The 27,677-nt window shown below is 43.5% G+C and overlaps 1 protein-coding gene across 7 annotated transcripts in view; it reads left to right on the top strand.

Annotated features, from left to right (window-relative positions):
• tbc1d19 (TBC1 domain family, member 19) overlaps positions 1 to 27,677 on the top strand; it is a 317,152-nt gene that overhangs the window by 73,586 nt on the left and 215,889 nt on the right. For all 7 annotated transcript variants that reach the window (XM_070870665.1, XM_070870657.1, XM_070870654.1 and 4 more), the window contains 5 exons: positions 5,679 to 5,753; positions 5,886 to 5,949; positions 15,416 to 15,462; positions 17,848 to 17,958; positions 26,573 to 26,645. In XM_070870665.1, coding sequence (XP_070726766.1) covers positions 5,679 to 5,753; positions 5,886 to 5,949; positions 15,416 to 15,462; positions 17,848 to 17,958; positions 26,573 to 26,645 — 370 coding nt within the window. The remainder of the gene's footprint in view (positions 1 to 5,678; positions 5,754 to 5,885; positions 5,950 to 15,415; positions 15,463 to 17,847; positions 17,959 to 26,572; positions 26,646 to 27,677) is intronic.

Genomic DNA, 27,677 nt, shown 5'->3' with positions numbered 1-27,677 from the left:
TGCTGCCAAGGAGCTGTTTAAGCGGGCCATTCCGAGGAGGAGGTGTTCAGGCGAGACCCTGCCGAGGAGGAGGTGTTCAGGCAGTCCCTGCCGCCGAGGAGCTGTTCAAGCGGGCCCTGCCGAGGAGGAGGTGTTCGGGCGGGCCGGCGAGGAGGCCCCGAGATAAGGGTAGCGGCTGCGGGCGAGATGAGCGGCGAGTCCCGAGGTTGGGCAGCGGCAGGGTCGGCTGGTCCGGATTTCGGAACATTTTACAGATTCTGGACGACCATGCCACCGATCGGTCCTGATTCCGGAACATTCTGGATTCCGGAACTCCGGATTTTCGAAACTGCACCTGTACCACCGTCCAGCTGGGTGGGACTGCACTCGCCTGGTTCCATTCTTATCTATCTAATTGTAGCCAGAAAATCGCCTGCAATAGCTTCTCTTCCCACTCCCGCATCCTTACCTCTGGTATCCCCGAAGGATCTATCCTTGGTCCCCTCCTATTTCTCATCTATTCCTATTCCTATTTCTCAGCCCCTTGATGACATCTTCCGAAAACACGGAGCTCTTCCTCGCCACCATTTCTCTCGACCCCTCCCATGTTTTCTAAATTGTCAGACATCCAGTACTGGATGAGCAGATATTTTCTCCAAATAAAAATTGGGAAGACTGAAGTCATTGTCTTTGGTCCCCGCCATAAACTGCGTTCCCTAGCCACCGACTCCATCCCTCAACCTAGCATCTGTCTGAGGCTGAACCAGACTGTTCAAACTTAGGTGTCATATTTGACCCTGAAATGAGCTTCCGGCCACATAGCCACTGCATAACTAAGACCGCCTATTTCCACCTGCGTAACATTGCCCGTTTCCGCCCCTGCCTCAGCCCATCTGCTGTTGAAACCCTCATCCATGCCTTTGTTACCTCTAGACTTGACTGCTCCAACCATTTCCTGGCCGGCCTCCCACATTCTACACTACGCAAACTTGAGGTCATCCAAAATTCGGCAGCCCGTGTCCTAACTCGCACCAAGTCCCGCGTACCCATCACCCCTGTGCTTGCTGACCTACATTGGCTCCCGATTGAGCAACGCCTCGATTTAAAAATTCTCAGCCTTGTTTACAAATCTCTCCATGGCCTTGCCCGTCCCTATCTCTGTAATCTCCTTCGGCCTCACAACCCCCTGACTCCTGTGAAGCGCCTTAAGACATTTTACTATGTTAAAGGCGCTATATAAATACAAGTTGTTGTTGTATAAGAGGAAAGGCGTCTTACTGCAATCATATAGGGCCCTGGTGAGATCGCACCTGAATATTGTGTATAGTTTTGGTCTCTTTACCTAAGGAAGGATATACTTGCCATTGAGGGAGTGCAACAAAGGTTCACCAGACTGATTCCTGGGATGGGGGGATTGTCCTTTGAGGAGAGATTGAGTAGACTAGGTCTATATTCTGTAGAGTTCAGAAGAATGAGAGGTGATCTCATTGAAACATACAAAATTCTTACAGGTCTTGACGGGGTAGATGCAGGGAGGATGTTTCCTCTCGCTGAGGAGTCACAGAATAAGAGGTCAGCCATTTAGGACCGAGAGGAAGAAAAATTTCTTCACTCAGATGTTGATGAATCTTTGGAATTCTCTACCCCAGAGGGCTGTGGATACTCTGTTGTTGAGTATATTCAAGACAGATCGATAGATTTTTGGATATTAAGGGAATAAAGGGATTTGGGGATAATACAGGAAAGTGGAGTTGAGGTAGAAGATCAGCCATGATCTCATTGAATGGTGGAGCAGGCTCGAGGGACCGAATGGCCTACTCCTGCTCCTAATTCTTATGTTCTTACACTCCATCTTTGCCCTTCTTGTCAATTTCCCCCTGCACTCTGTATTCTGCTTGCTTTTCTACTATATTCTGTACCTTACATTTGTCATAAACCATTTTCTGTTTGATTTTAACCTCTCTGTCATCCAGGAAGCTCTAATTTTGGATGCCCCATCTTTCCTCCTCATGGAAATATGGTTGGTTTATACCTAAAGTATCTTCGCCTTGAAGGCCTGCCATTGCTCATTAACTCTTTTCCTGGCCAATATTTGTTTCCAGTCCACCTGTGCTAGATCCCTTCTCAAATCACTGAAATTGGCTCTCTTCCATCTGGGTATTTTCGCTTTTGATTTTTCTTTGTCCCTTTCTATAACTGCTTTAAACCTCATTATATTATGATCACTATTACCCAGATGTTTTCCCACTGCAACACACTCCATTTGCCCTGCTTCATTCTCCAGAACTAGATCCAGCACTGCTTCCTTCCTTGTTGGGCTAGAAAAATACTGATTAAGGAAGTATTCCAATTTTAGGAATTCTTCATCCTCCTTTCCCTTTACTATGTCGCCCCCCCCCCCCGTCTTTATTGGGGTAATTGAAGTTTCCTCCTATTACTGCTCTATTATTTTTAGATTTCTCTGAAATGTAACTACAGACTTGCTCCTCTATCTCCTTCTCACTATTTGAGGGTCTATAGCAAATACCTCTTTTCTGTTCCTTAACTCTAACCAAATAGATTTGGTCTTGGAACCCTCTAGTATAGCGTCCCTCTGTACAACTGTAATATTATTCTTGATCAATGCTGCCATCCCCCAACCTCTCCCCCCTCCTGTCTTTTTTTTCTTCCCTAGGCCTCCTGAATACAATGTAGCCAGGAATGTTTAGGTCCCACTCCTGGCCATGTTTAAGCCAGGTCTCCGTTATAACCAAAATATCATAATCCCGTGTGGCAACTTGCGCCTGTAACTTGTCAACCTTATTTGTAACACTCCTTGCATTAACGTACATGCATTCCAACACCATACTATTTGGCTTTTGCTTTATTCCTCCATCTAATTTCTGCTCATCTACATTATTATTTAGTCTGTTGCTGTTTGTCCCTCCTCGTTTTCTATGCACCATGTCTCGCCTCTCTGCTGCCATGTCCTGGTGCCCCTCCCCCTGCCAAATTAGTTTAAACAGTCCTCCACAGCACTAGTTAACCTCTCCGTGAGGACAATGGTCCCAGCCCTATTCAGATGCAACCTGGCTGGCTTATACCAGTCCGTCCTGACCTAGAACTGGCCTGAATGCCCCAGGAATCTGAAGCGCTCCATCCTGCACCACTACTCCAGCCACGCATTCTTGTTGTTTCTGTACTCGCTAGCACATGGCACTGGGAGTAATCCAGAGATTACCGCCTTTCAGGTCCAGTTCTTTAATCTTTTTCCTGGCTCCTGAAACTCTGCCTGTATGATCTTTTTATACCTGTCATTGGTTCCAACATGGACTACGACTTCTGGCTGTTGCCCTTCCCCTCGCAGAATGTCCAACACAGGTTCAGTGATATCCTTTACCTTGTTGCCAGGGAGGCAACACACCATTCGGGACTCATGTCTGCGGTTGGAGAAACGACTGTCTATCGTCTTGACTATTGAATCCCCAATTACAACTGCATTTCTACACTTTCTTATGCCCCCCTGTGCAACCAAGTCTCCCACGATGTTGTGGATTTCCTTCTGACTGTACTTCACCGAGGAGTCATCACCCTCACTGATATTCAACACTGAATACCGGTTTGAGTGCCACACTCCTAGGCGATTCCTGCTGTGCCTGCCCGTTCCTCCTAGTCTGCCTGGTGATCACCCATTCCCTCTCCTCCTGAACTCTGTAGCTGCGGGGTGACCACTTCCTGAAATGTGTCATCCACGAAACTCTCGGCTTCCCGTATGAACTGTAGTGACACCAGCCGCCCCTAATGCTCAGAAACTCAGCTGGAGCTCGAGAAGTTGTCAGCATTTCCTGGATTTGAAGTTTTCCAGGACGCATCATGGGGGAGAAATTGGGGAGCACCCCATTTGGAGCTCTTAAGTTTGAAAAATTAGTCCCAGGCGTTAATGTTTTCAAACTTTAAAAAAATTTGGTGTTTGCGCTCCAGGAAGGAAGTGGAGCGTTAAATCAAGCGCTCCACTTCCTTCCTGGAACAGCGCAAGAGGCAGCAGCTGGGGCGGTAGCTGTGCAGCGTTGCACACTGGGCCGTGCTGCGCTGTCACTTTTGGAGGCTCCTTCCCTCCCTTAAAGGGAAGGACCATCGCTGCAGGCTCTGCAAAAGAAGAATTACCTGGACCCCGATGGCTGCCGCGATCCGGCCAGATCAACTTGACGTACTGCAGCAGAGTGCCGGGTTGATCGATCGGAGGCCGGAAACCTGGTAAAAAAAATTCAAAAGAGAGATTGGAACATTTTTTTTTAACTTACCTTAGCCACCTTGCCTTTAAGCATCACCCACCGATGATGCTTCCCGATGGATGCCTCCTGCAGCTGTTGGTGTTTTCGCCCGGCGATGATGCAAGGGGCAGAATGTAAGTTCGGGTCCGGGTGAAGGAGATCGGGGTGCAACGCTGTATCGCTGCCGCAAAATTCCCACCGAATATGGCTATCGCCGTGGCCGTTTGGAATCCGGTTAGCGTCCCATGTCCATTCAATCCTTTGAGGCTGCTTTGTCATTCAATTAGATCATGGCTGATCATTTAGATCATGGCTGATCTGTAGCTCAACCCCATTGACCTGCTGTTGCTCCATATCCTGATACTCTTGCCCAAACAAAAATCTATTAATTTCAGTCTTGAAAGCTTCAATTAACCCAACATCCATAGCCTTTTGGGGTGAGAGGTCTAGTGCCCTCTGTGAAGAAAGCCAGTCTCTAATTGTATAACAAGGCCCCCTTTTTTTGGATTCCCCCACCAGAGGAAATAGTTTCTCTTTATCTACTCTATTAGATCCTTTTTTCATTTTAAGTATCTTGATTAGATCAACCCTCAATCATTTATGCACCATGGAATACGAACCACGTTTATGCAACCTGTCCTCATAATTTAACTCTTAGCCTGGTATAATTCTGGTGAATCTATGCAGCACCCTCTCCAAGGCCAATGTATCCTTCCTGAGATGCAGTGCCTAGAAATGAACACGGTACTCCAGATGGGGTCTGACCAAGGCTCTATGCAACTGAAGCTTGACTTTGAAACCACTTTGAAAGCATTCAAATCTTTAGAAGTATAATTTTGGGATCCAATGAAAATTATGCGCTTAAGTGGTATGCAATCTCTGTTTTTAAAAAAAATAGCATTTAAGTGCCAGCTTTGAGAAGTAGGTACATTGACAGGAAAACATGGTGAGAAAGTGATTGCCTCTTGGTTTTTATTAATGAACAATGCTTTATAAAATAACATGGTATTTTTGACAAGTACTGATGTGTACTGGATACTAAATAGATTTATTGTTTTTTAGAATACCAAAGCAGGTAGTTTGTTTAATAGCTGTACAGTCCAAGTAGTTTATTAGATTACCTCTTCTCACTGCCCAAATGAAAGCCTTGAAGCAATTTAGTTTAATCTTAAGGATGCATAAAGTAACATTCCACAATTGCATTTATATTTATTCTATAATAGGTATTTTATTTATTATCTGTACCCAATTAGGAGAAAACAAATCATAAAGCTTGAATTTCAAAGATGTGCAACAATACTGATGTAAACAATGCAGTTTTATTTTAAGTGTTGAATAAATAAATATTTATAGGAATTCATAAAGCTGGATATAGTGTCTTTGTATGCATGTATAGCTCTGTGATGTTCATGAATATGTCATCTGAAATCTTAATTTCCTTTTGTGCAGGTGAACTGGGAAAAGCGTGTTCTGAAAAGTTTAAACAGTATGTGCACAGAGCTGAGTATCCCTCTAGCAAAAAAGGTACCGAACAGCTTCATTTCTTTACTCTTTAAAATATGCTGTTTATGGAACAGTAACTATTGAAATACTGAAACACAAAGATTGAAGCCATTGAACAATAGTTTATTCAATCCATGTTCTTTCTCCATACAGAGGTCAACAGATGAACAGAAGGAGCTTTTGAGCAAATGGAATGAGATGGGGACTGATGAACCAGGTATATAATAATAAATATTTGGATGGCGTGAAGTCTTTAAGGACAGGTTGCAACCAATGTTTCCTCCAAAGTGTGCAGATGTGCGGCCGTGCAGCGATCAATAAGGTCCTGAAATTCACAGGCGTGCACAATAGTGAGCTGGAATGGGCCCAGTGCCCAGCGACTAAAGCACGAGCGGCTGCAGAGAGCGTGGGATAAAGTGTAGCTGAGCTGGTGAATGGAGTAGCAGCAAGTTTGGGGGGTGGGGTGGGTTGCGAGGGTGTGCAGAATTTCATTTGATTGGCTTTCAGCTCTTATGTAGTGCAGTCAGCATGTCTGGATTGGAGGTGATGAATATGTTCTCGGTCATGGCTAGGTAAGTGTGTTGTGCTGTATAAGCGCGGGTTCAGAGCAAATGGCTCTGTGCAAATGTATAAAATGCAAACTGAAGGAAACGAGAGAAAAGCCAGACGTTTTTACTGAGACCTGCCAGTGACAACACTGCTGCCCAGAGAGCAGCCGCTTTAACAAAAAAATTCGGCTGTAAGTTTCAGGCTGTTCCTGCCAAGGGTAAATTTGTTTTGCAGTTTTCTATAATTGCTACGTTGAGATGTCTCAATCGCAAGATCAAACCCATTAAATACATTTCTGCAATGGCTTGACTTCGCCATTTCGCCCCAGCACCCACTGACATCGACCAATGGTGCTCTCCTATCCCCGGGCAGCCGGCCGCACCAGGGCTGACATCCCTTCACTTGCATGCCATTATGTGATGCATAACATTCCACCGCCACCGCACCAAATCCAGTCCACTGACACAGGCTTTGCTGGCTGTCGGAACAGGCGACCCAGACTTGCTTCACCCCAAAAATCGCTTCTCTATCTTTGAAATGTTTCTTCTCTGCCGGTCTGTAAGCATTAGTTGCCTTCTGACAAGACAGTGCAGAATGTGCCCACCTACGGTGCTTCTATTGAAGTTGAAATGAGAGCGGTCGCTCTAACAGTTTACAAAGCTGAATGTGCATGGCAAGAATCAGAGTGTAACCAGGACAGCAATCACGACACGCACATCACAACACAGACATTTAAAGCGATATGATACAACATGACCTTAAAATGCTTGGCTGCTTATATTCTGCACTTGTCCTACTTCTAAATGCAGTTGAATCTGCATCCACCACCCTATCGGGCAGTGCATTCCAAATCCCAACCACTCATGAGAGAGAGGGTCTCGGTCACCCGCAAATTGTGTATCGGGGGACTAGATGGAAAAATGGGTTTTCTTTTCGGGTATATTCAGATCCAGTCCAACATGGCTAACAGCACCAAGTAGTACCTATTGTGGAACCAATGGCTGGTGTAGAAAATAGAAAGGTGTCAAATATGTAGGCAAATTGCTGTGAAGTCCAAAAACCACAGGGCAGTAATAGCAGGGGATTTTAACGATCCAAATATTGATTGGGACAAATACAATGTGAAGGTTATGGAGGGTGCGGAATTCTTAAAATGCATTCAAGAGAACCTTTTTAGTCAGTGTGTAACAAGCTCAACACGAGAGGGCATTTTGGATTTAGTTTTGGGGAATGAAGCTGGGCAGGTTGAAGGGGTATCAGTGAGAGAGCACTTGGGTGCCAGTGACCATCAGTCAGATTCAGGTTCGTTATGGATAATAACGAGGATAGACCTGGAATAAAAGTCCCAAATTGGGGAAGAGCTAACTTTGCTAAGTTGAGGAGTAATTTGGTCATAGTGGACTGGAAGCAGCTACTTGTGGGTAAATCAGTGTCGGAACAGTGGGAGGCACTCAAGGAGGAGCAAATCGCACGGGGTAGCCTGGAGGAGGAATTCATAGAATGCATACGGGATTGTTTCTTAGAACAGTATGTAACAGAACCTACAAGGGAGCAAGCTATCTTAGATTAGGGCCCTGTGTAATGAGACAGGAATAATAAACGATCTCCGAGTAAAAGATCCTCTCGGAATGAGTGATCACAGTATGGTTGAATTTGTAATACAAATTGAGGGTGAGGAAGTAGTGTCTCAAACGAGCGTACTATGCTGAAACAAAGGGGACTACAGTGGGATGAGGGCAGAGTTAGCTAAAGTAGACTGGGAACACAGACTAAACGGTGGCACAATTGAGGAACAGTGGAGGACTTTTAAGGAGCTCTTTGATAGTACTCAACAAAAATATATTCCAGTGAAAAAGAAGGGCGGTAAGAGAAGGGATAACCAGCCGTGGATAACCAAGGAAATAAAGGAGTGTATAAAATAAAAAACCAATGCGTATAAGGTGGCCAAGGTTAGTGGGAAAATAGAAGATTGGGAAAATTTTAAACGACAGCAAAGAATGACTAAGAAAGCAATAAAGAAAGGAAAGATAGATTACGAAAGTAAACTTGTGCAAAACATAAAAACAGATCGTAAAAGCTTTTACCGATATATAAAACGGAAGAGAGTGATTAAAGTAAATGTTGGTCCCTTAGAAGATGAGAAGGGGGATTTAATACTGGGAAATGTTGAAATGGCTGAGACCTTAAACAATTATTTTGCTTCAGTCTTCACAGTGGAAGACACATAAACCATGCCAAAAACTGCTGGTCACAGGAATGTGGGAAGGGAGGACCTTGAGACAATCACTGTTACTAGGGAGGTAGTGCTGGACAGGCTAATGGGACTCAAGGTAGACAAGTCCCCTGGTCCTGATGAAATGCATTGCAAGGTATTAAAAGAGATGGCAGAAGTTATAGCAGATGCATTCGTTATAATCTACCAAAATTCTCTGGACTCTGGGGAGGTACGAGCGGATTGGAAAGCAGCTAATGTAACGCCTCTATTTAAAAAAGGGGGGCAGACAAAAGGCAGGTAACTATAGGCCGGTTAGTTTAACATCTGTAGTGGGGAAAATGTTTGAAGCTATCATTAAGGAAGAAATAGCGGGACATCTAGATAGGAATAGTGCAATCAAGCAGACGCAACATGGATTCATGAAGGGAAAATCATGTTTAACTAATTTACTTTAATTCTTTGAGGATATGACGAGCATGGTGGATAGAGGTGTACTGATGGATATGGTGTATTTAGATTTCCAAAAGGCATTCGATAAGGTGCCACACAAAAGGCTGCTGCAGAAGATAAAGGTACGCAGAGTCAGAGGAAATGTATTAGCATGGATCGAGAATTGGCTGGCTAACAGAAAGCAGAGAGTCGGGATAAATGGGTCCTTTTCGTGTTGGAAATCGGTGGTTAGTGGTGTGCCACAGGGATCGGTGCTGGGACCACAACTGTTTACAATATACATAGATGACCTGGAAGAGGGGACAGAGTGTAGTGTAACAAAATTTGCAGATGACACAAAGATTAGTGGGAAAGCGGGTTGTGTAGAGGACACAGAGAGGTTGCAAAGAGATTTAGATAGGTTAAGCGAATGGGCTAAGGTTTGGCAGATGCAATACAATGTCGGAAAATGTGAGGTCATCCACCTTGGGAAAAAAAACAGTAAAAGGGAATATTATTTGAATGGGGAGAAATTACAACATGCTGCGGTGCAGAGGGACCTGGGGGTCCTTGTGCATGAAACTCTTTTTGGAGTTTATCTGCAAAACATAAAACATTAATCGGTGCCACCCGACCTGGATGACACACCAGACATTTACAAGGCCCCTTTTTTATTTTTTATTTTTTGTGTTTTTTTTTGTGTTTTTCTTTTTTTTTTTGTTTTTTTTTTTGGGCACTAAAATCAAATTTTTTCCTCCAGTGCCCCCTATAAAAGGGGAGGGGGGCACTAAAAGCAACGGCAATTAAAACAAATTAAACTTTAAAACGTAAAATCAAATTAAAATTTGGTTGCCGGGCGTGATGATGCACTCCAGTCCCTCCGGTGCCCACCTCTCGCGGAAGGCCGCGAGCGTACCGGTGGACACCGCGTGCTCCATCTCCAAGGACACCCTGGACCGGATGTAAGAGCGGAAGAGAGGCAGGCAGTCAGGTTGAACGACCCCCTCGACCGCCCGCTGCCTGGACCGGCTGATGGCACCCTTGGCCGTGCCCAGGAGCAGTCCTACGAGGAGGCCCTCGGACCTACCCGCTCCCCTCCGCACAGGGTGCCCAAAGATCAGGAGAGTGGGACTGAAGTGCAGCCAGAATTTCAGGAGCAGCCCCTTTAAATAATGGAACAGGGGCTGCAACCTCGTGCACTCAATAAAAACATGGAACACGGACTCCTCCAGACCGCAGAAATTGCAGGCGGCCTGAGAGTCCGTGAACCGGCTTAAAAATTTGTTGCACGGCACTGCTCCGTGCACCACCCTCCAGGCCAAGTCCCCGATGAATAGTGGGAGGACTCCCGCATAGAGTGCCCTCCATCGGGGACCCCCGCCTCCTCCGTCCTTGTGCATGAATCCCAAAAAGTTAGTTTGCAGGTGCAGCAGGTAATCAGGAAGGCGAATGGAATGTTGGCCTTCATTGCGAGAGGGATGGAGTACAAAAACAGGGAGGTCCTGCTGCAACTGTACAGGGTATTGGTGAGGCCGCACCTGGAGTACTGCGTGCAGTTTTGGTCACCTTACTTCAGGAAGGATATACTAGCCTTATACAGAGAAGATTCACTTGGCTGATTCTGAAGATGAGGGGGTTACCTTATGATGATAGATTGAGTAGACTGGGTCTTTACTCGTTGGAGTTCAGAAGGATGAGGGGTGATCTTATAGAAACGTTTAAATTAATGAAAGGGATAGACAAGATAGAGGCAGAGAGGTTGTTTCCACTGGTCAGGGAGACTAGAACTAGGGGGCACAGCCTCAAAATACGGGGGAGCCAATTTAAAACCGAGTTGAGAAGGAATTTCTTCTCTCAGAGGGTTGTGAATCTGTGGAATTCTCTGCCCAAGGAAGCAGTTGAGGCTAGCTCATTGAATGTATTCAAATCACAGATAGATAGATTTTTAATCAATAAGGGAATTAAGGGTTACGGGGAGCGGGCGAGTAAGTGGAGCTGAGTCCACGGCCAGATCAGCCATGATCTTTTTGAATGGCGGAGCAGGCTCGAGGGGCTAGATGGCCTACTCCTGTTCCTAATTCTTATGTTGAGGCTCAGGCCAAACATGTACCCTTAAAGGAAAAGGGTGGGGATAACAATTCTAGAGCACCCTGGATGTCTCGGGACTTAAAGGGGAGGATTAAGAAAAAAAGCAAAGCTTATTGGGGGTAATGTACTGACATGGATAGAGAACTGGTTGGCAGACAGGAAGCAGAGAGTCGGGATAAACGGGTCCTTTTCAGAATGGCAGGCAGTGACTAGTGGGGTGCCGCAGGGCTCAGTGCTGGGACCCCAGCTATTTACAATATACATTAATGATTTACATGAAGGAATTGAGTGTAATATCTCCAAGTTTGCAGATGACACTAAGCTGGGTGGCGGTGTGAGCTGTGAGGAGGATGCTAAGAGGCTGCAGGGTGACTTGGACAGGTTAGGTGAGTGGGCAAAAGCGTGGCAGATGCAGTATAATGTGGATAAATGTGAGGTTATCCACTTTGGGGGCAAAAACACGAAGGCAGAATGTTAACTGAATGGCAGCAGATTAGGAAAAGGGAAGTTGCAACGAGACCTGGGTGTCATGGTACATCAGTCATTGAAAGTTGGCATGCAGGTACAGCAGGCAGTGAAGAAGGCAAATGGTATGTTGGCCTTCATAGCTAGGGGATTTGAATATAGGAGCAGGGAGGTCTTACTGCAGTTGTATAGGGCCTTAATGAGGCCTCACTTGGAATATTTTGTTCAATTTTGGTCTCCTAATCTGAGGTTGGACATTCTTGCTATTGAGGGAGTGCAGCGAAGGTTCACCAGACTGATTCCAGGGATGGCTGGGCTGACACATGCGGAGAGACTGGAGCAACTGGGCCTGTAATCGCTGACGTTTAGAAGGATGAGAGGGGATCTCATAGAAACATATAAAATTCTGACGGGACTGGACAGGTTAGATGCAGGAAGAATGTTCCCGATGTTGGGGAAGTCCAGAACCAAGGGACATAGTCTAAGGATAAGGGATAAGCCGTTTAGGACTGAGATGAGGAGAAACTTCTTCACTCAGAGAGTCGTTAATCTGTGGAATTCCCTATTGCAGAGAGTTGTTGATGCCAGTTCATTGGATATATTCAAGAGGGAGTTAGATATGGCCCTTACGGCTAAAGGGATCAAGGGGTATGGAGAGAATGCAGGAAAGGGGTACTGAGGTGAATGATCAGCCATGATTTTATTGAATGGTGGTGAAGGCTCGAAGGGCCGAATGGCCTACTCCTGCACCTATTTTGTATGTTTCTATGTTTCTATGTCATATACCGACGGCTAAATACTATAGAATCTTTTGAGGAACATAGAAAGTTAAGAGGTAAAATTAATAAGGATATTAGGAATGCTATGAGAGAGCATGAACAATTCTTGGCTAATAAAATTAAGGAAAACCCAAAGATGTTCTGTAAATATATTAAGAGCAAGAAGGTAACTAAAGAAAGGGTAGGGCTTATTAAAGACTACGAGGGTAATCTTTGTGTGGAGGTGGAAGATGTTGGTATGGTTCTTAATGAACACTTTGCGTCTGTTTTCACAAAGGAAAGGGGCAATGCAGATACTGCTATCAAGGAGACGTGTAAAATTCTGGATGAAATAAACATAGTGAGAGAGGAGGTATTAAGTTGTTTAGCAGCTTTGAAAGTAGATACATCCCCAGGCCCGGATGAAATGCATCCCAGGCTGTTGAGCGAAGTAAAAGAGGAAATAGCAGAGGCCTTGATCATCATTTTACAGTCCTCTTGGCTTTGGACATGGTGCTGGAGGGACTGGAGGACTGCTAATGTGGTACCCTTGTTTAAGAAGGGAGAAAGGGATAAGCCGAGTAATTACAAGCCTGTCAGCCTAATCTCAGTGGGGGGGAAATTATTGGAAAAAATCCTGAAAGACAGGATAAATCTACATTTGGAAAGGCAAGGATTAATTCGGGACAGTCAGCACAGATTTGTTAAGGGAAGATCGTGTTTGACTAACCTGATTGAATTTTTTGAGTAGGTAACCAGGAGGGTCGATGAGGGCAGCGCGTATGATGTAGTGCATATGGACTTTAGCAAAGCTTTTGATAAGGTCCACATGGCATACTGGTCACGAAGATTAAAGCCCATGGGGTCCAGGGCAAAGTGGCTAGTTGGATCCAAAATTGGCTTAGAGGTAGGAAGCAACGGATAATGGTTGATGGATGTTTTTGTGACTGGAAGGATGTTTCCAGTAGGGTTCTGCAGGGCTCAGTACTGGGTCCCTTGCTTTTTGTGGTGTATATCAATGATCTAGATTTGAATATAGGGAGTATGATTAAGAAGTTTGCAGATTACACTAAAATTGGCTGTGTGGTTGGTAATGAAGAGGAAAGTCATAGGCTGCAGGAGGATATCAATCTACTGGTCAGGTGGGCAGAGTAGTGGCAAATAGAATTTAATTCAGAGAAGTCTGAGGTAATGCACTTTGGGAAGGATAATAAGGAAAGGGTATACACATTAAACGGTAAGCCACTTAGATGTGTAGATGAACAAAGGGACCTTGGAGTGCTTGTCCACAGATCCCTGAAAGTAGCAGGCCAGGTGGATAAGGTGGTTAAGAAGGGATGCGGAATGCTTGCCTTTATTAGCCGAGGCATAGAATACAAGGGAGGTTATGCTTAAATTGTATAATACTCTGGTTAGGCCACAGCTGGAGTACTGCGTGCAGTTCTGGTCGCCATATTCTAGGAAGGACGTGATTGTACTAGAGAGGGTGCAGAGGAGATTTAGGATGTTGCTTGGAATGGAGAATCTTAGCTATGAGGATAGGCTGGGTTTGTTTTCATTGGAACAGCGGAGGTTGAGAGGAGAGCTCATTGAGGTGTACAAAATTTTGAGGGGCCTGGAGATAGTGGATTACGAGGGGGCATAGTTTTAAGGTGGTTAGTGGAAAGTTCAGAGGGGATTTGAAGGGAGCCTTCTTCATGCAGAGGGTTGTGGGGGGGGGTCTAGAACTCACTACCTGGAAGGGTGGTGGATGCAGAAACCCTCACCACATTGAAAAGGTGCTTGGATGGGCACTTAAAGTGGGTTACGGACCTAGAGCTGGTAAGTGGGATTAGACTGGATAACCTCTTGTTGACTGGCGCAGATATGATGGTAAGTACTGCAGGGAATCGAATACGGCCAAGGTGATCTCCTAGACTAATTTCGATCACCCGGATGGGTCGGAGAGGAATTTTCCCAGATTTTTTTTTTCCCCCCCAAATTGGCTTGGGTTTTTATCTGTTTTTTTTCCTCTCCCAGGGGGAATCACATGGCTCCGGTTGGGATGGAATGTAGAATGTTTCGGTGCAAGTGGTGTCGCAGTTGTTTGGGGCGGACTGGTTGGGTTGGGTGCTCTTTACCTTTCCGCCTTTGTTCATAGGTTTATATGTAACCTTCAGGGCTGCTGACCGAGGGCCGTGTGACTCTTTGTTGGCCGGCGCGGACACGATGGGCCAAAATAGCCTCCTTCTGCACTGTAGATTTCTATGTTACATACCAGGATAGTAGGGAATACATTTTTCGAGATTTGTTTCTGAGGCACATTGTTTTGTCAGATGCTCCTTCCCTCAGTATCTAACCATGCTATCACAGTCCAGGGTGCGCTTGATGATGACACAGGCTCCCAAAATGAAAAATATTTCATTCATCAGCATCAACATCTATTGTGCATAAAAACTGACACAAACAAAAAAAGTGTTTGAGAATTGATTTCACTCCATACTTAGTGCAACACCATTGATTTGTATCTTGTGCTATTATTTACAGTATTGATACAAAAAGCTTTAAACATTTTTTTGTAAGATAAAGGTAATTTAAGCCCCTCCTTAAAACCCACCTCTGATTGACCCCTCCTAATATGTCCTTTGCAGTGTGTCCACATTTGGCTGACTTTGCCTCTGTGAAGCATGTTGGGATGTTTTTCTACATTGAAGGTGCTATATAATTGCAAGTTTTTGTTGGTTGCTTCATATACTGACAAATTGAAGTTGTCCTTTAAATAATTCAGACTATCATGCAAGATCATTTTAAAGAAATTGGAGCCAACTCATCACATTTCAAGATGCCACAAATACATGTTGAGTCATGTGTAGGTGATACAAAGTTAAATGAGCTCTTTCCTTTAAGTGATGTGTGTAGTGTGCAAACTGCTATCAAAGCTGCTTATAGAACACACCGTCTGGCTACTCTGCAGGGTTGGCCATATTCGCTGTAAACCTAATTTAAATACTGCTGCCTGTGGAAATCTCGCATAGTGTGCTATCTGTCCCCAGAAGGACTATCCTTATGTTGTGTTCTCCCCACTAAATTGAACAGTTGTAAGCAGATGCACTATAAGTGTCTGTTGCATTTTTTGCTGTGCGAAATTATTGAAACCACTGGATCAAAATTCTTGGATATCATATTGTATATTTTTCTAGATTTGAGCCACTTCCGACCGGTCTATGCCCCTAAAGATTTTCTCGAGGTAAGCTTTCCCACCTGATCTGACCATTATCCACAGTCAAAATATTGTTAATCAGTATTGTGGAGTGATTTGTTATTTCAAGTATGACATTGGCTTCTGCATCATTGCTTTTTCAATGTTTTATCTAAAGCCATAGCAAATAACATGGGTATAAACCACCGGGAGTAAACAAACTTAGTTATCAGGATAGGGATATTGTTATTTGCTTAGATTTTGTTACTTTCTTTTTGATATTTCTTTGTTAAATTGTTGGATAACTGGTAGTGAATAATAGAAAATACTCATATATGTAATATTCTGAGGCTAAAAATTTGCAACACTTCCAGTGCAGTCCAGCAGGAGTGCGATGGAAGGGTTAGGCCTTCTTTGCCAGTTTCCGTGGGACTTTGTTTGGCACGGAACCTTCGTCCAATGCAAACGTGCTTCCACTACATCAGACAGAGTATGATAGCACTCCCATCCCAGTATGGGAGTTTCCTTGTCGTCGGCCTTACTGAACAGCAGGAACTGGTATCACCCAGTGAAAAAAGGCATACGGACTACTGCAGGGGCTCAAATGTCATCACCCCCTCCCCCGGGATCCAGGTCTTGTTTGTGGCCTGGATGCCCGTAGAAATTTTTTCCAATATTAGCTCCCTTTTATAAAGGAGTAAAATGTACACCCTTGTGGGATGTTTCTGGAGGACTCGCAGCACTCCAATTGTCCGCCCCCTCCCCCCCAAGTGGTAGTCTCCCCGGTCAGGTGGGCATTCACCAATAATATTAAAAGGAGGTGAATACTTCATAAGCCTGCACACTCTGACATGATCAGGAGGTGTGATCACTGGCAGGTTCAAAATATCAGACCTCCAAATTTGTGGCCCTTCTAACTTTGCATATAATTCCAAAATAATTGTTTGAAAGTACTGTGTGATATTTCTATGCTTCCAGACAAACCTTGCTCTATTTAAATGTACTAGCAGGTCTACCATGACATTGCTCGGTGACTGCGCGGTTAAGCTGTAGGAAGAAGGGGAGGTCTGGGGTACGGAAGTAGGGGGAGCAGTGCGTCGTTCCAGTAAAATAATTTGAAAAGTAGTTTGAGATCTCCCAAGAAGACAGTAAAGTAAGCGATCTTTAATTGTTTCCTGGAAAATAAATAGTATTTTCCTTACCGACTAGATAAATAAATATTTAAATAAATTCTGCACATGATAAGGAGAATCAACTTTTCCATCTATACCATCCATCGCTTTAGCATATGGCTTTTTATGGCAAAGAAGGGAAGATGTAAATATCACTGTTTAGTGAACCTTTCTATAAATCATTTTTACTTGAAGATTTCTATTCAGAAATTCCCTTTAAACTTGAATAATTGTAGATAGTGGGGCAAGTTTTGTGTTGCGTGTTAATCGGGCGGGCAATTGGGGCATACGTGGCAACCATCCAGAGTAGTCGTGTAGGACCTGATTCAGTTTAGTCCTGAGCTATCATGATAAAGTGGTTGCTGAGCTGCCAGCACGAAATGTGCTTCCCAGTAGGCAGTTTGCCAATATGTAGGTGGAAAATCAGGCAGGGCAACCGCTTGTGAAGTAGCACTTTAAAGGGGTGGTGTATTTAGTGTCAGGAATACAAAGAAGCAGAACTTTGGAGCAGCTAGCAAAGTGAACTAAATTTACAGCTGCATATACATAACATTCGAAGCCTTTAAGGTGTAAAACCCACAAACGACTGCCTCCCGCTTTAGTGAGTAATCTTGCTCCATCCAGTTTACACTGACGCCAACCAAGGATTTTTTTAATCATTGCTGGAGATGGCTGCTTTCTGACTTGTAACATCCATGATATGGTGTGTGAAAGCAGAAACTGGCAGCAGTCAGGTGGACAGAGACAAAATGGCAGGGACTTAACTGCTTCATTTGAACCAGATGTTCCAAATATGAGGTTTTCATCTATTTTCAATTGGACCTCCAGCTGCCTGGATGCAGGTCCGCCTGAAAATCAGATGGCGTGGTTAGTGGTGCGACTACCCACTGCTTGGTTTTGGTCCTACTACTGCCCCGTTTTATGTACAAATGGGATGGTGATGACATGAAAATCATCCCCAGTGTGTTCAGAAAAACCAAAGGTGCTGCTTGTGATTAAAATTACAACATGTGATGATGGCTGGAGGACTGTACAGCATTTGTCATGATAATTGTTTATCTTCCCTCTTGTCAGTTGGTAGAACAAGAAACCGTATACGGTGTAAATGAGTGTCGGGTTTATTCGCTCACTCTCCCACTTTAGTGAGTAATCTTGCAGCAAGATGTAGTTATTGAAAGAAAATAAATGCAAGGGTAGAAATATATATATATATATTTTTTTAAACTGTGATTTTATCTCTCATTCATTATTGGGTTTTCAGGTACTGATTAATCTTCGCAATCCAAATTATGACAGTGGTGATCCAACTGGTCTGCAAAGTAGCTGGGGTTTAATCAGCATTCCTTTGCCAGTAAAAAACCTTTCTGAGCTGGTAAGTGAAATTCTACTTAGAAGGTAACCATCTCTGTGAACTCGTCAGCAGTTTCTACATTGTCATTACAAAATGAAAATTTGAAAAACATTCTTCAGCCAATACTGATCCAACTATGAATAGGCCACTGTTCAAGGCGATGAAAGCAAAAAATACCATTATGTTAAGAAATTGCGCAATAAGTCGTGATTGTTCCCAGTCTCTTCCTCCACCACCTCCCCCTCCCCTGCTCGCCCCTCGGGCCACTACTACCGCCCCAGGCTTGCAGCACTTGTAATGATTATTTCTTCAGTTCACTTTATCCTCATGTCAGTAGCAGTATTCTGGTATTGCAGTGCCTAATGGGCTAGAATTTCCTAACAACCCACTAGCGCCCGATTGCCGCCCAAAAGACCGCTAAGATTCCCAAGATTATTGCCGATGAACACTTCCCCCCCAAAAAAGAAAATAATCTGCCCAGCGGAAAACAATGGACGTTGCACCCTTATTCGCAGCGAAAAAGTGGAACTTAGGGTCAATTGAGCAGTTCCTATAGGAAATAGACGATAAATAAAAAATTCACAAAAATTGTGAATTGAGGGTTAGGCCTTGGTGGAGAAAAACACACAATATTTTTTCAAAAAACAGAACATAAAAAATCATAAAAACATTCTCAAGACCCTTTCAACCTAAATGACGACAACAGAATTTTAAAATAACGAGTAAAAAACCAATTACTAACCTTTTTCTTGCAGAGCTACTCACCTGCCGCCCAGCTCCGCTGATTTTCGTGGGCGTTTTTTTCATACTTACCTACGGGTCACTGCTGAGCCAAATATTGCGCCAGGGCGATCTGCGGACGGTGCATGTCGGTGGTCCGCGCTCCCCAGTGATACCTCGAAAACGTCAGTATAGCTCAGCTGGGAAATTTCTCACCAACCTGGTTAGCGCTCACAATGGCCAATACCGCCCAGAAACCGGACAGTAAGCCACTGCAATTTCTAGCCCTATGTGTTTTTCAAAAATTGATAGAAAAAGCACTGGACTGTAGTGCCATATATCCCAGAATGCTGTAGAAGTCAGAGAGGAAATAACATTATTTGACTGCAATCTTTTAAATATCCTTGGTTATGAAAGTTACGTGAGAGGATTAGCAGGGTGCCGATGTAACCAATCTGTTCAAAAAGGGATAAACCAGCAAACTGGAAAGCCCTGGGTCAATTAAGGACAGACAGCTTGGAATTATGAAAGACCAGATGTGTCTAACTAATACTGCGTTCGTTTGAGGAAATATCAATGTCTTGGTAAAGGAAATTCAGTGGATGTTTTGTACATGGGTTTTCAAAAGGCATTTGATAATGTACTGCTTGTTGATAAATTAAGGTACATGGTATTAAAGAGACTGAGACAGCATGGATATGAAGTTGGTTAAAGGACTGCAAACAGAGTAGTGATTAATCGACTTTTTTTGGACTAAAGTGATGTAAACAGTAGTGTCCCCCAGGGTTCAGTGTTGGAATTATTGCTCTTAATTAATATTATATGCATACATAATATTGATCTGCATTTGGCTAAAGGGACACAATTAAAATTTGCAGTTGACTCAAAAATAGGGAGCATGGTTAACTGTGACTTCAGGAGGACATAGGCTAGTCGATTGGGAAGAGCCCTTAAAGCTAGTTTTTCATACTGATTCAAAAAACCGAGGGGCAGAGTTTTCATTTGTTTTCGCTAGTAATAGAAACATAGGAACATAGAAAATAGGTGCAGGAGTAGGCCATTCAGCCCTTCAGGCCTGCACCGCCATTCAATGAGTTCATGGCTGAACATGCAACTTCAGTACCCCATTCCTGCTTTCTCGCCATACCCCTTGATCCCCCTAGTAGTAAGGACTACATCTAACTCCTTTTTGAATATATTTAGTGAATTGGCCTCAACAACTTCCTGTGGTAGAGAATTCCACAGGTTCACCACTCTCTGGGTGAAGAAGTTTCTCCTCATCTCGGTCCTAAATGGCTTACGCGCCTTATCCTTAGACTGTGACCCCTGGTTCTGGACTTCCCCAACATTGGGAACATTTTTCCTGCATCTAACCTGTCTTAAACCCGTCAGAATTTTAAATGTTTCTATGAGATCACCTCTCATTCTTCTGAACTCCAGTAAATATAAGCCCAGTTGATCCAGTCTTTCTTGTTATGTCAGTCCCGCCATCCCGGGAATCAGTCTGGTGAATCTTCGCTGCACTCCCTCAATAGCAAGAATGTCCTTCCTCAAGTTAGGAGACCAAAACTGTACACAATACTCCAGGTGTGGCCTCACCAAGGCCCTGTACAACTGTAGTAACACCTCCCTGCCCCTGTACTCAAATCCCCTCGCTATGAAAGCCAACATGCCATTTGCTTTCTTAACTGCCTGCTGTATCTGCGTGCCAACCTTCAATGACTGATGTACCATGACACCCAGGTCTCGTTGCACCTCCCCTTTTCCTAATCTGTCACCATTCAGATAATAGTCTGTCTCTCTGTTTTTACCATCAAAGTGGATAACCTCAAATTTATCCACATTATACTTCATCTGGCATGCATTTGCCCACTCACCTAACCTATCCAAGTCACTCTGCAGCCTCATAGCATCCTCCTCGCAGCTCACACTGCCACCCAACTTCGTGTCATCCGCAAATTTGGAGATACTACATTTAATCCCCTCGTCTAAATCATTAATGTACAATGTAAACAGCTGGGGCCCCAGCACAGAACCTTGCGGTACCCCACTAGTCACTGCCTGCCATTCTGAAAAGTACCCATTTACTCCTACTCTTTGCTTCCTGTCTGACAACCAGTTCTCAATCCACGTCAGCACACCCCCAATCCCATGTGCTTTAACTTTGCACATTAATCTCTTGTGTGGGACCTTGTCGAAAGCCTTCTGAAAGTCCAAGTACACCACATCAACTGGTTCTCCCTTGTCCACTGTACTGGAAACATTCTCAAAAAATTCCAGAAGATGTCAAGCATGATTTCCCTTTCACAGATCCATGCTGACTTGGACCTATCATGTCACCTCTTTCCAAATGCGCTGCTATGACAGCTTTAATAATTGATTCCATCATTTTACCCACTACTGAGGTCAGGCTGACCGGTCTATAATTCCCTGTTTTCTCTCTCTTTTTTAAAAGTGGGGTTACATTGGCTCTTCTCCACTCCATAGGAACTGATCCAGAGTCTATGGAATGTTGGAAAATGACTGTCAATGCATCTGCTATTTCCAAGGCCACCTCCTTAAGTACTCTGGGATGCAGTCCATCAGGCCCTGGGGATTTATCGGCCTTCAATCCCATCAATTTCCCCAACACAATTTCCCGACTAATAAGGATTTCCCTCAGTTCCTCCTTCTTACTAGACCCTCTGACCCCTTTTTTATCCAGAAGGTTGTTTGTGTCCTCCTTAGTGAATACCGAACCAAAGTACTTGTTCAGTTGGTCTGCGATTTCTTTGTTCCCCGTTATGACTTCCCCTGATTCTGACTGCAGAGGACCTACGTTTGTCTTTACTAACCTTTTTCTCTTTACATATCTATGGAAGCTTTTGCAGTCCGTCTTAATGTTCCCTGCAAGCTTCCTCTCGTACTCTATTTTCCCTGCCCTAATCAAACCCTTTGTCCTCCTCTGCTGAGTTCTAAATTTCTCCCAGTCCCCGGGTCCGCTGCTATTTCTGGCCAATTTGTATGCCACTTCCTTGGCTTTAATACTGTCCCTGATTTCCCTTGATAGCCACGGTTGAGCCACCTTCCTTTTTTTATTTTTACGCCAGACAGGGATGTACAATTGTTGTAGTTCATCCATGCCATCTCTAAATGTGTGCCATTGCCCATCCACTGTCAACCCCTTAAGTATCATTCGCCAATCTATCCTAGCCAATTCACGCCTCATACCTTCAAAGTTACTCTTCTTTAAGTTCTGGACCATGGTCTCTGAATTAACTGTTTCATTCTCCATCCTAATGTAGAATTCCACCATGTTATGGTCACTCTTCCCCAAGGAGCCTCGCACAACGAGATTGCTAATTAATCCCCTCTCATTACACAACATCCAGTCTAAGATGGCCTCGCCCCTAGTTGGAGATTTTTAATATCAGGGCAATCCGGGCTGAATTGGCAAAACCAGTGCAAAAGATTGGGGAATTTTAAATGCAAGCGAGTTACGTCCAGTCCAGCAGGAAGCGCTGCAGAGCAGGCTGCAATTGCAGGTAAGCCACCTGCTACTGCTACTGGGAGCGTGGGGCAGGGGTCTGATTTCCTCCACCGCGGTGGGAAGGGTCCGATACCCCACCACCATGGGGGGAGGGGGGAGTGGGGAGCGGGGGAAAGCACTTGCATTCTCCCGAAAGCTGTCCTTTTCTCCCTTCAGCTGCTCGGTTTCTCGAAGCCTGGGAAATCTAGCCGGCCATTGTAAAACCTGCAAAGCAGTTTAAATCAGAGGCTGCCAACCTCGTTAAAATATTTAATTGGCCAACCCGCCTCCTGGAAGTGGGCTGGCTGCCCACCCCTTGTTCCGCCTCCGTTAAACCCGGAAGTAGGTGAGTTGGAAATGGGTTGGCATTAGGTTTGAGATTTTTAAAGTTTTAACATTTCACCCGAGTTAAGATTCAGCCCTTAAATTTTATAAATAGGGGCCGTGAATACAAAACCAAAAATTTAATGCTAAACCTATACAAACTATTGGTTAGGAAGCAGATGGAATATTGTGTCTAGTTTTGGGTGCCTTACTTCAAGAAGGGTGTCAAGGCCTAAGAGCGGGTGCAGAAGAGATTCATTAAGATGATACCTAGGAATTTAAAAGCTTTAGCTATGAGGAGAGACTTTGTTCTTTTAATTTGAACAAAGAAGGTTAAAAGGAGTTCTAGTATAGCTGTTCAAATTTATTGGGGGGGGGGGGGGGGGTGGGGAGGCTAGATAGGTAAATCAGGAAAAACGATGTCCACTGGTTGATGAGTAGCTATAGGGCATAAGTTTAAGATCATCACCAAAAAAAAATGAAGGAAGAGGTTAGGGTATTTATTTTTTTACACAGAAGGTTGTTGCAACACCGAATTCTCTACCGGGAACAGTGACGGAAGCAGAATCCATGATGGCAGTGGATAAATATTTGTAAATAAGGAAAGGGCAGGGAATGAGACTAAGTGGATTACTCTTTCAGAGAGATGGTACTGGCACAATGGACCAGATGGCTGTGCTGTAAAATTCTATGTATTTCCATGGTTGAATAAGGAGCTGGAACCTTCTGGTCTGTACTGCTTGATATGCTACTATGTGGTACATTTTCCCACTGAGTAATCAAGTTTTTAATATTCTGCTCATTCACCTCATTCCTGTTTGTGGGATTTTGTGTGCAAAATGGCTACTACGTTCACCAACATAACATTTCAGTCATTTTTCTGTGAAATGCTTTGGGATGTTCAGAGGGATCGGGCAAGACACTATAAATGTTTTTTCCCCCCTTTCTCTTTTTGTTACATTCTGCCCCTTCATGAACATGTGTGTTCTCCATTTCTTTCTGTCTGCTTCTTCCGCTCTCCTTTTTCATATTGACTTTTTGTCTCTTTTCTAACCCCTCTTCCATTCAGTCACACAGAGATAGGATGTGTGCAGATTTTCAATTCTTGGTAGCCATCTCTTCCTGTATTGTTACCCAACATATGTTGTACTGGTGTGCAAGTTGTTCACAGCAAACCTCTCTAGTATTGTACTTCAGCTGTGCACATATAGCCCAATCTTTTTGAATTTCTTTAAACTGTGCTAGTGGTAGTGCACTGAATAGTCCCAGTAAGATGGCTTTCAAAAAACCTATTGTTGAGTTTGATTTATTGGACTACTTGCAATTAGATTTTTGTGCAGTATTTTTAAGTAAGCAGTCTCTTTCATGGTATTTTTATTAAATCAATAACAAAAAAGAGAAAGGTAAAATACGATAAATGCTTTTCTTCCCCTTTCTCTCTGTTACATTCTGCCCCTTCATGGATATGTGTGTTCTCCAGGAGTAATTAAAGATGAAGATGACTCAGCACCCAGATATTTTAGATTCTATCCCACATCAAGTCCTGCCCACCCATCACCCCGTTCTCGCTGATCTTCATTAACTTTCAGTTTCACAATGCCTCCTGTTTAAAATTCTCATTCTTGTGTTTAAATTACTTCGTGGTCTCGCCCTTCCCTATCTATTTAGCCGCCTCCTACATTAGAACCCCCCCGCCCCCACCCCAGAATTCTGCATTCTTCAGATTCCGGCCTTTATGTCCCACTATTGGTAGTTGTGCCTTTAGCTATCTTGGCCACAAGCCCTGGAATTCCCTCCCGAAACCTCTCTGCTTCTCCACTTCTCTCTCCTCCTTTAAGAGTCTTAAAATCCACATCTTTGGCCAAGCTTTAGGTAAGCCCTCCTACTACCTCGTTTGGCCTTGTGTCCATTTTTACCTTGGGTATTTCTCTAAAGTTAAAGACACCATATGAATGCAAATTGTTGTTGTTGTTGAAATCTGGGTCCAAATGGCATATTTCCCAGGGTGCTGACGTAGGAAATGTGTAGGCGACTGGGTGTAGTCATGAAAGAAACGTTTGGTATAAGAGAGCTCCTGTGGGATTGGATGCAAGCAAACGTAGGGTCTATTTTTTTTAAAAAAAGGACAAATCTGACTTGGCAACTGGAACCCCATTGGCCAACTATCAATAGTATAGAAACCATTATGAGGAGTGAACTGGAGATATACCTATATCTATGCATTTATCAACAGCATGGATTTAAAAAAGGGTAAGTCCTGCTTGACAACATTCTTTTAAAAGTAGATAGTGGAATTCCCTGTGATATGGCTTATTCGACTTTCAGAAAGACTTTGACAAAGTTCCACAGTTGAAATTACTAATAAAGCTTAAAACCATGGAATCCAAGGTAGGATTTGTCTGGATAAGCATAAGAAATTAAGATTACCTGAGCAGGATATCATGTTGGACGGGGTAAGATATATTGAGTGGAATACTACAGGCATCACTGCTTGTACCCTTTTCATATCTACATGAATTAAGTCTATACCAAAACTAATGGTAAGTTTGTTGCATATACAGACAACTCTAAAATAAGGAATGAAGTCGGGATGGATGATGCAACTAATGGTTTACAGAATGATTTAGACCAGGTATACAATTGGGCAGTAAATGGCAAACTAATTTAATGTTAGCAAGTGAAATGTAATACTAACAAATGTAGAGTATTTCCTATTTGGGTGAAAAACTGAGTACATAAATATACAATGGAGGGAGTAGAATTAGCACAGGGAAAGTTAGAAAAGGATCTAGGATTAAAAGTACACTTGAAGAAAGGTCTTCAGGAGAAATGGCAGAGTGGAAGAGGGAAATAGATTTTTCAAAAAAATCCTATTCTATTAAAGTAAAATAAGGTGACTTTTTGTAATGTTACTTTTTGTCAGTTAGAGTTTTCAACTTCAGAATTTATAGTTACCATAATGACCCTTGCTCTTAATTTGTTTAAGACTTCCTGGTGGAATTATTATTTGTCAATCAGTTTTCTAATTATTTTGCCAATTAATTTGTTTTGGATTTGTTAACTAGGGGCACTGTGTTTTGGTTTTGTGATACTTTTCTCTGGTGCATCTCTTGTGTATCCTGATTATCTTGGTCTTTTTGCGCACCATTTCCCAGCAAGAAAGTAGCCAGGCATCCTTTTCCTAGGACTCTCCCAATGCTGCTCTTGAATTGGCTGTAGAAGGATGAGCAAGATCAACTTGAGTTAACTTCGAATCTTATTTGTCCACCCATTCCGCCGTTAACTGGCTTTTACTTGGATCTTCTTTTAGCATGTCTGAGGTCAGGGACTTGCTGTTTGTGGGGTTCTGGAACAGAACTATGTCCTACCACTCAGTGATGCAGTATGCTGCAAGATCCTAAATCCCCTGGGAGGACAGACGCACCAACGTTGGCGTCCTCGTCTAGGCCAACATCCCCAGCATTGAAGCACTGACCACACTTGATCAGCTCTGCTGGGCAGGCCACATAGTTTGCATGCCAGACACGAGACTCCCAAAGCAAACGCTCCACTCGGAACTCCTTCATGGCAAACGAGCCAAAGGCGGGCAGCGGAAACATTACAAGAACACCCTCAAAGCCTCCCTGATAAAGTGCAACATCCCCACTGACACCTGGGAATCCCTGGCCAAAGACTGCCCTAAGTGGAGGAAGTGCATCCGGGAGGGCGCTGAGCACCTTGAGTCTCATCGTCAAGAGCACACAGAAATCAAGCGCAGGCAGCGGAAAGAGCGTGCGGCAAACCAGTCCCAACCATAACTTCCCTCAACAACTATCTATCCCACCTGTGACAGAGACTGTGGTTATTGTATTGGACTGTACAGCCACCTAAGAACGCATGTTAAGAGTGGAAGCAAGTCTTCCTCGATTCCAAGGGACTGCCTATGATGATGAAAATGTTGGAGCACAAAAATGTTGTGGTGCTTCAAGTTTGATTCATAATGCACTTGATACTATTTTGTTCCTTAAACCTTTTTATAGAAACAAAATCTACTTCAACATGTACAAGCTTGTTGAATAAATTTTCCCTTTTTATTCTGCAAAGAGGGATCTATTTACTGAACTAGGTTTAAACTACGAACAACTTGGTATTGATGACTCGATGCAGATCCCTACTGGTGAGTACTTGTAATTGCTAAATGTTTTTAGAGCATTAAGGAATTCTTCATATTTGGGGCTCTTTGTTTCAGAAGAATTTATAAATGGGATAACTGATCATTCAAACCACTCACCGGCCTTATAATAGTTACCCCCGCCCCACCCCCCCCCCCCCCCACCACCACCACCAACCCCCATGATACATATTATGTGGTTAAAATCACTGAACAGTTTTATTTGCATAGTTAAGATTAGGAACTCATTTTGTGAAGAATCCTTGTCACAAAGGCATGTCATAATTTTTGGAATGCTGTTTTGGAGCACCAGCATATGGCACCATTGCATAATGAGAAAAATTAATTTTAAATGGTGTAAAGTTTTACACAGATTTTTGCATGCCTGTTACCAACTGATTTCTACCTTCATCCCATCCAGGTTTTGGGAATAATTTTCTACAGTGAGGCTCACAGTGCAAAGCCTCACGAGATAGTGCTACAACATTGTCGTCCTGCTTATACGATTGACAGTTGTCGCGACTGAGGCTTTGTGCAAAATTATGCCCATTTTATTATTTACTTTATCATATTGTCAAATATCACAGTATTCTGCTGTTTCGTGTAGTAACAAGTTATATTTTTTCTACGTTAGGGATAGAGATCTGCTGATTGTTTTTGACTTTGTTGGAATTCTATAATGTAATATTTGTTTCAGTGGAACATTGTTCAGGTTAAATGCGACCAAGTCTATCACACACTTTTTTTTAAGTACTTTACTTTACATATGCAAGTGCAATTTGTTTCTTACAGCAATTATGGTTTTATAAATATAGGCATAGAATAAATAATATAAGAATATATAAGAACATAAGAATTAGGAACAGGAGTAGGCCATCTAGCCCCTCGAGCCTGCTCCGCCATTCAACAAGATCATGGCTGATCTGGCCGTGGACTCAGCTCCACTTACCCGCCCGTTCCCCATAACCCTTAATTCCCTTATTGGTTAAAAATCTATCTATCTGTGATTTGAATACATTCAATGAGCTAGCCTCAACT

This window comes from Pristiophorus japonicus, chromosome 2 (genome assembly GCF_044704955.1).
Source record: "Pristiophorus japonicus isolate sPriJap1 chromosome 2, sPriJap1.hap1, whole genome shotgun sequence".
Lineage (NCBI taxonomy): Eukaryota > Metazoa > Chordata > Chondrichthyes > Pristiophoridae > Pristiophorus > Pristiophorus japonicus.
Note: the sequence above shows the minus strand (reverse complement) of the source record. Positions and strands in the feature narration are given on the sequence as shown.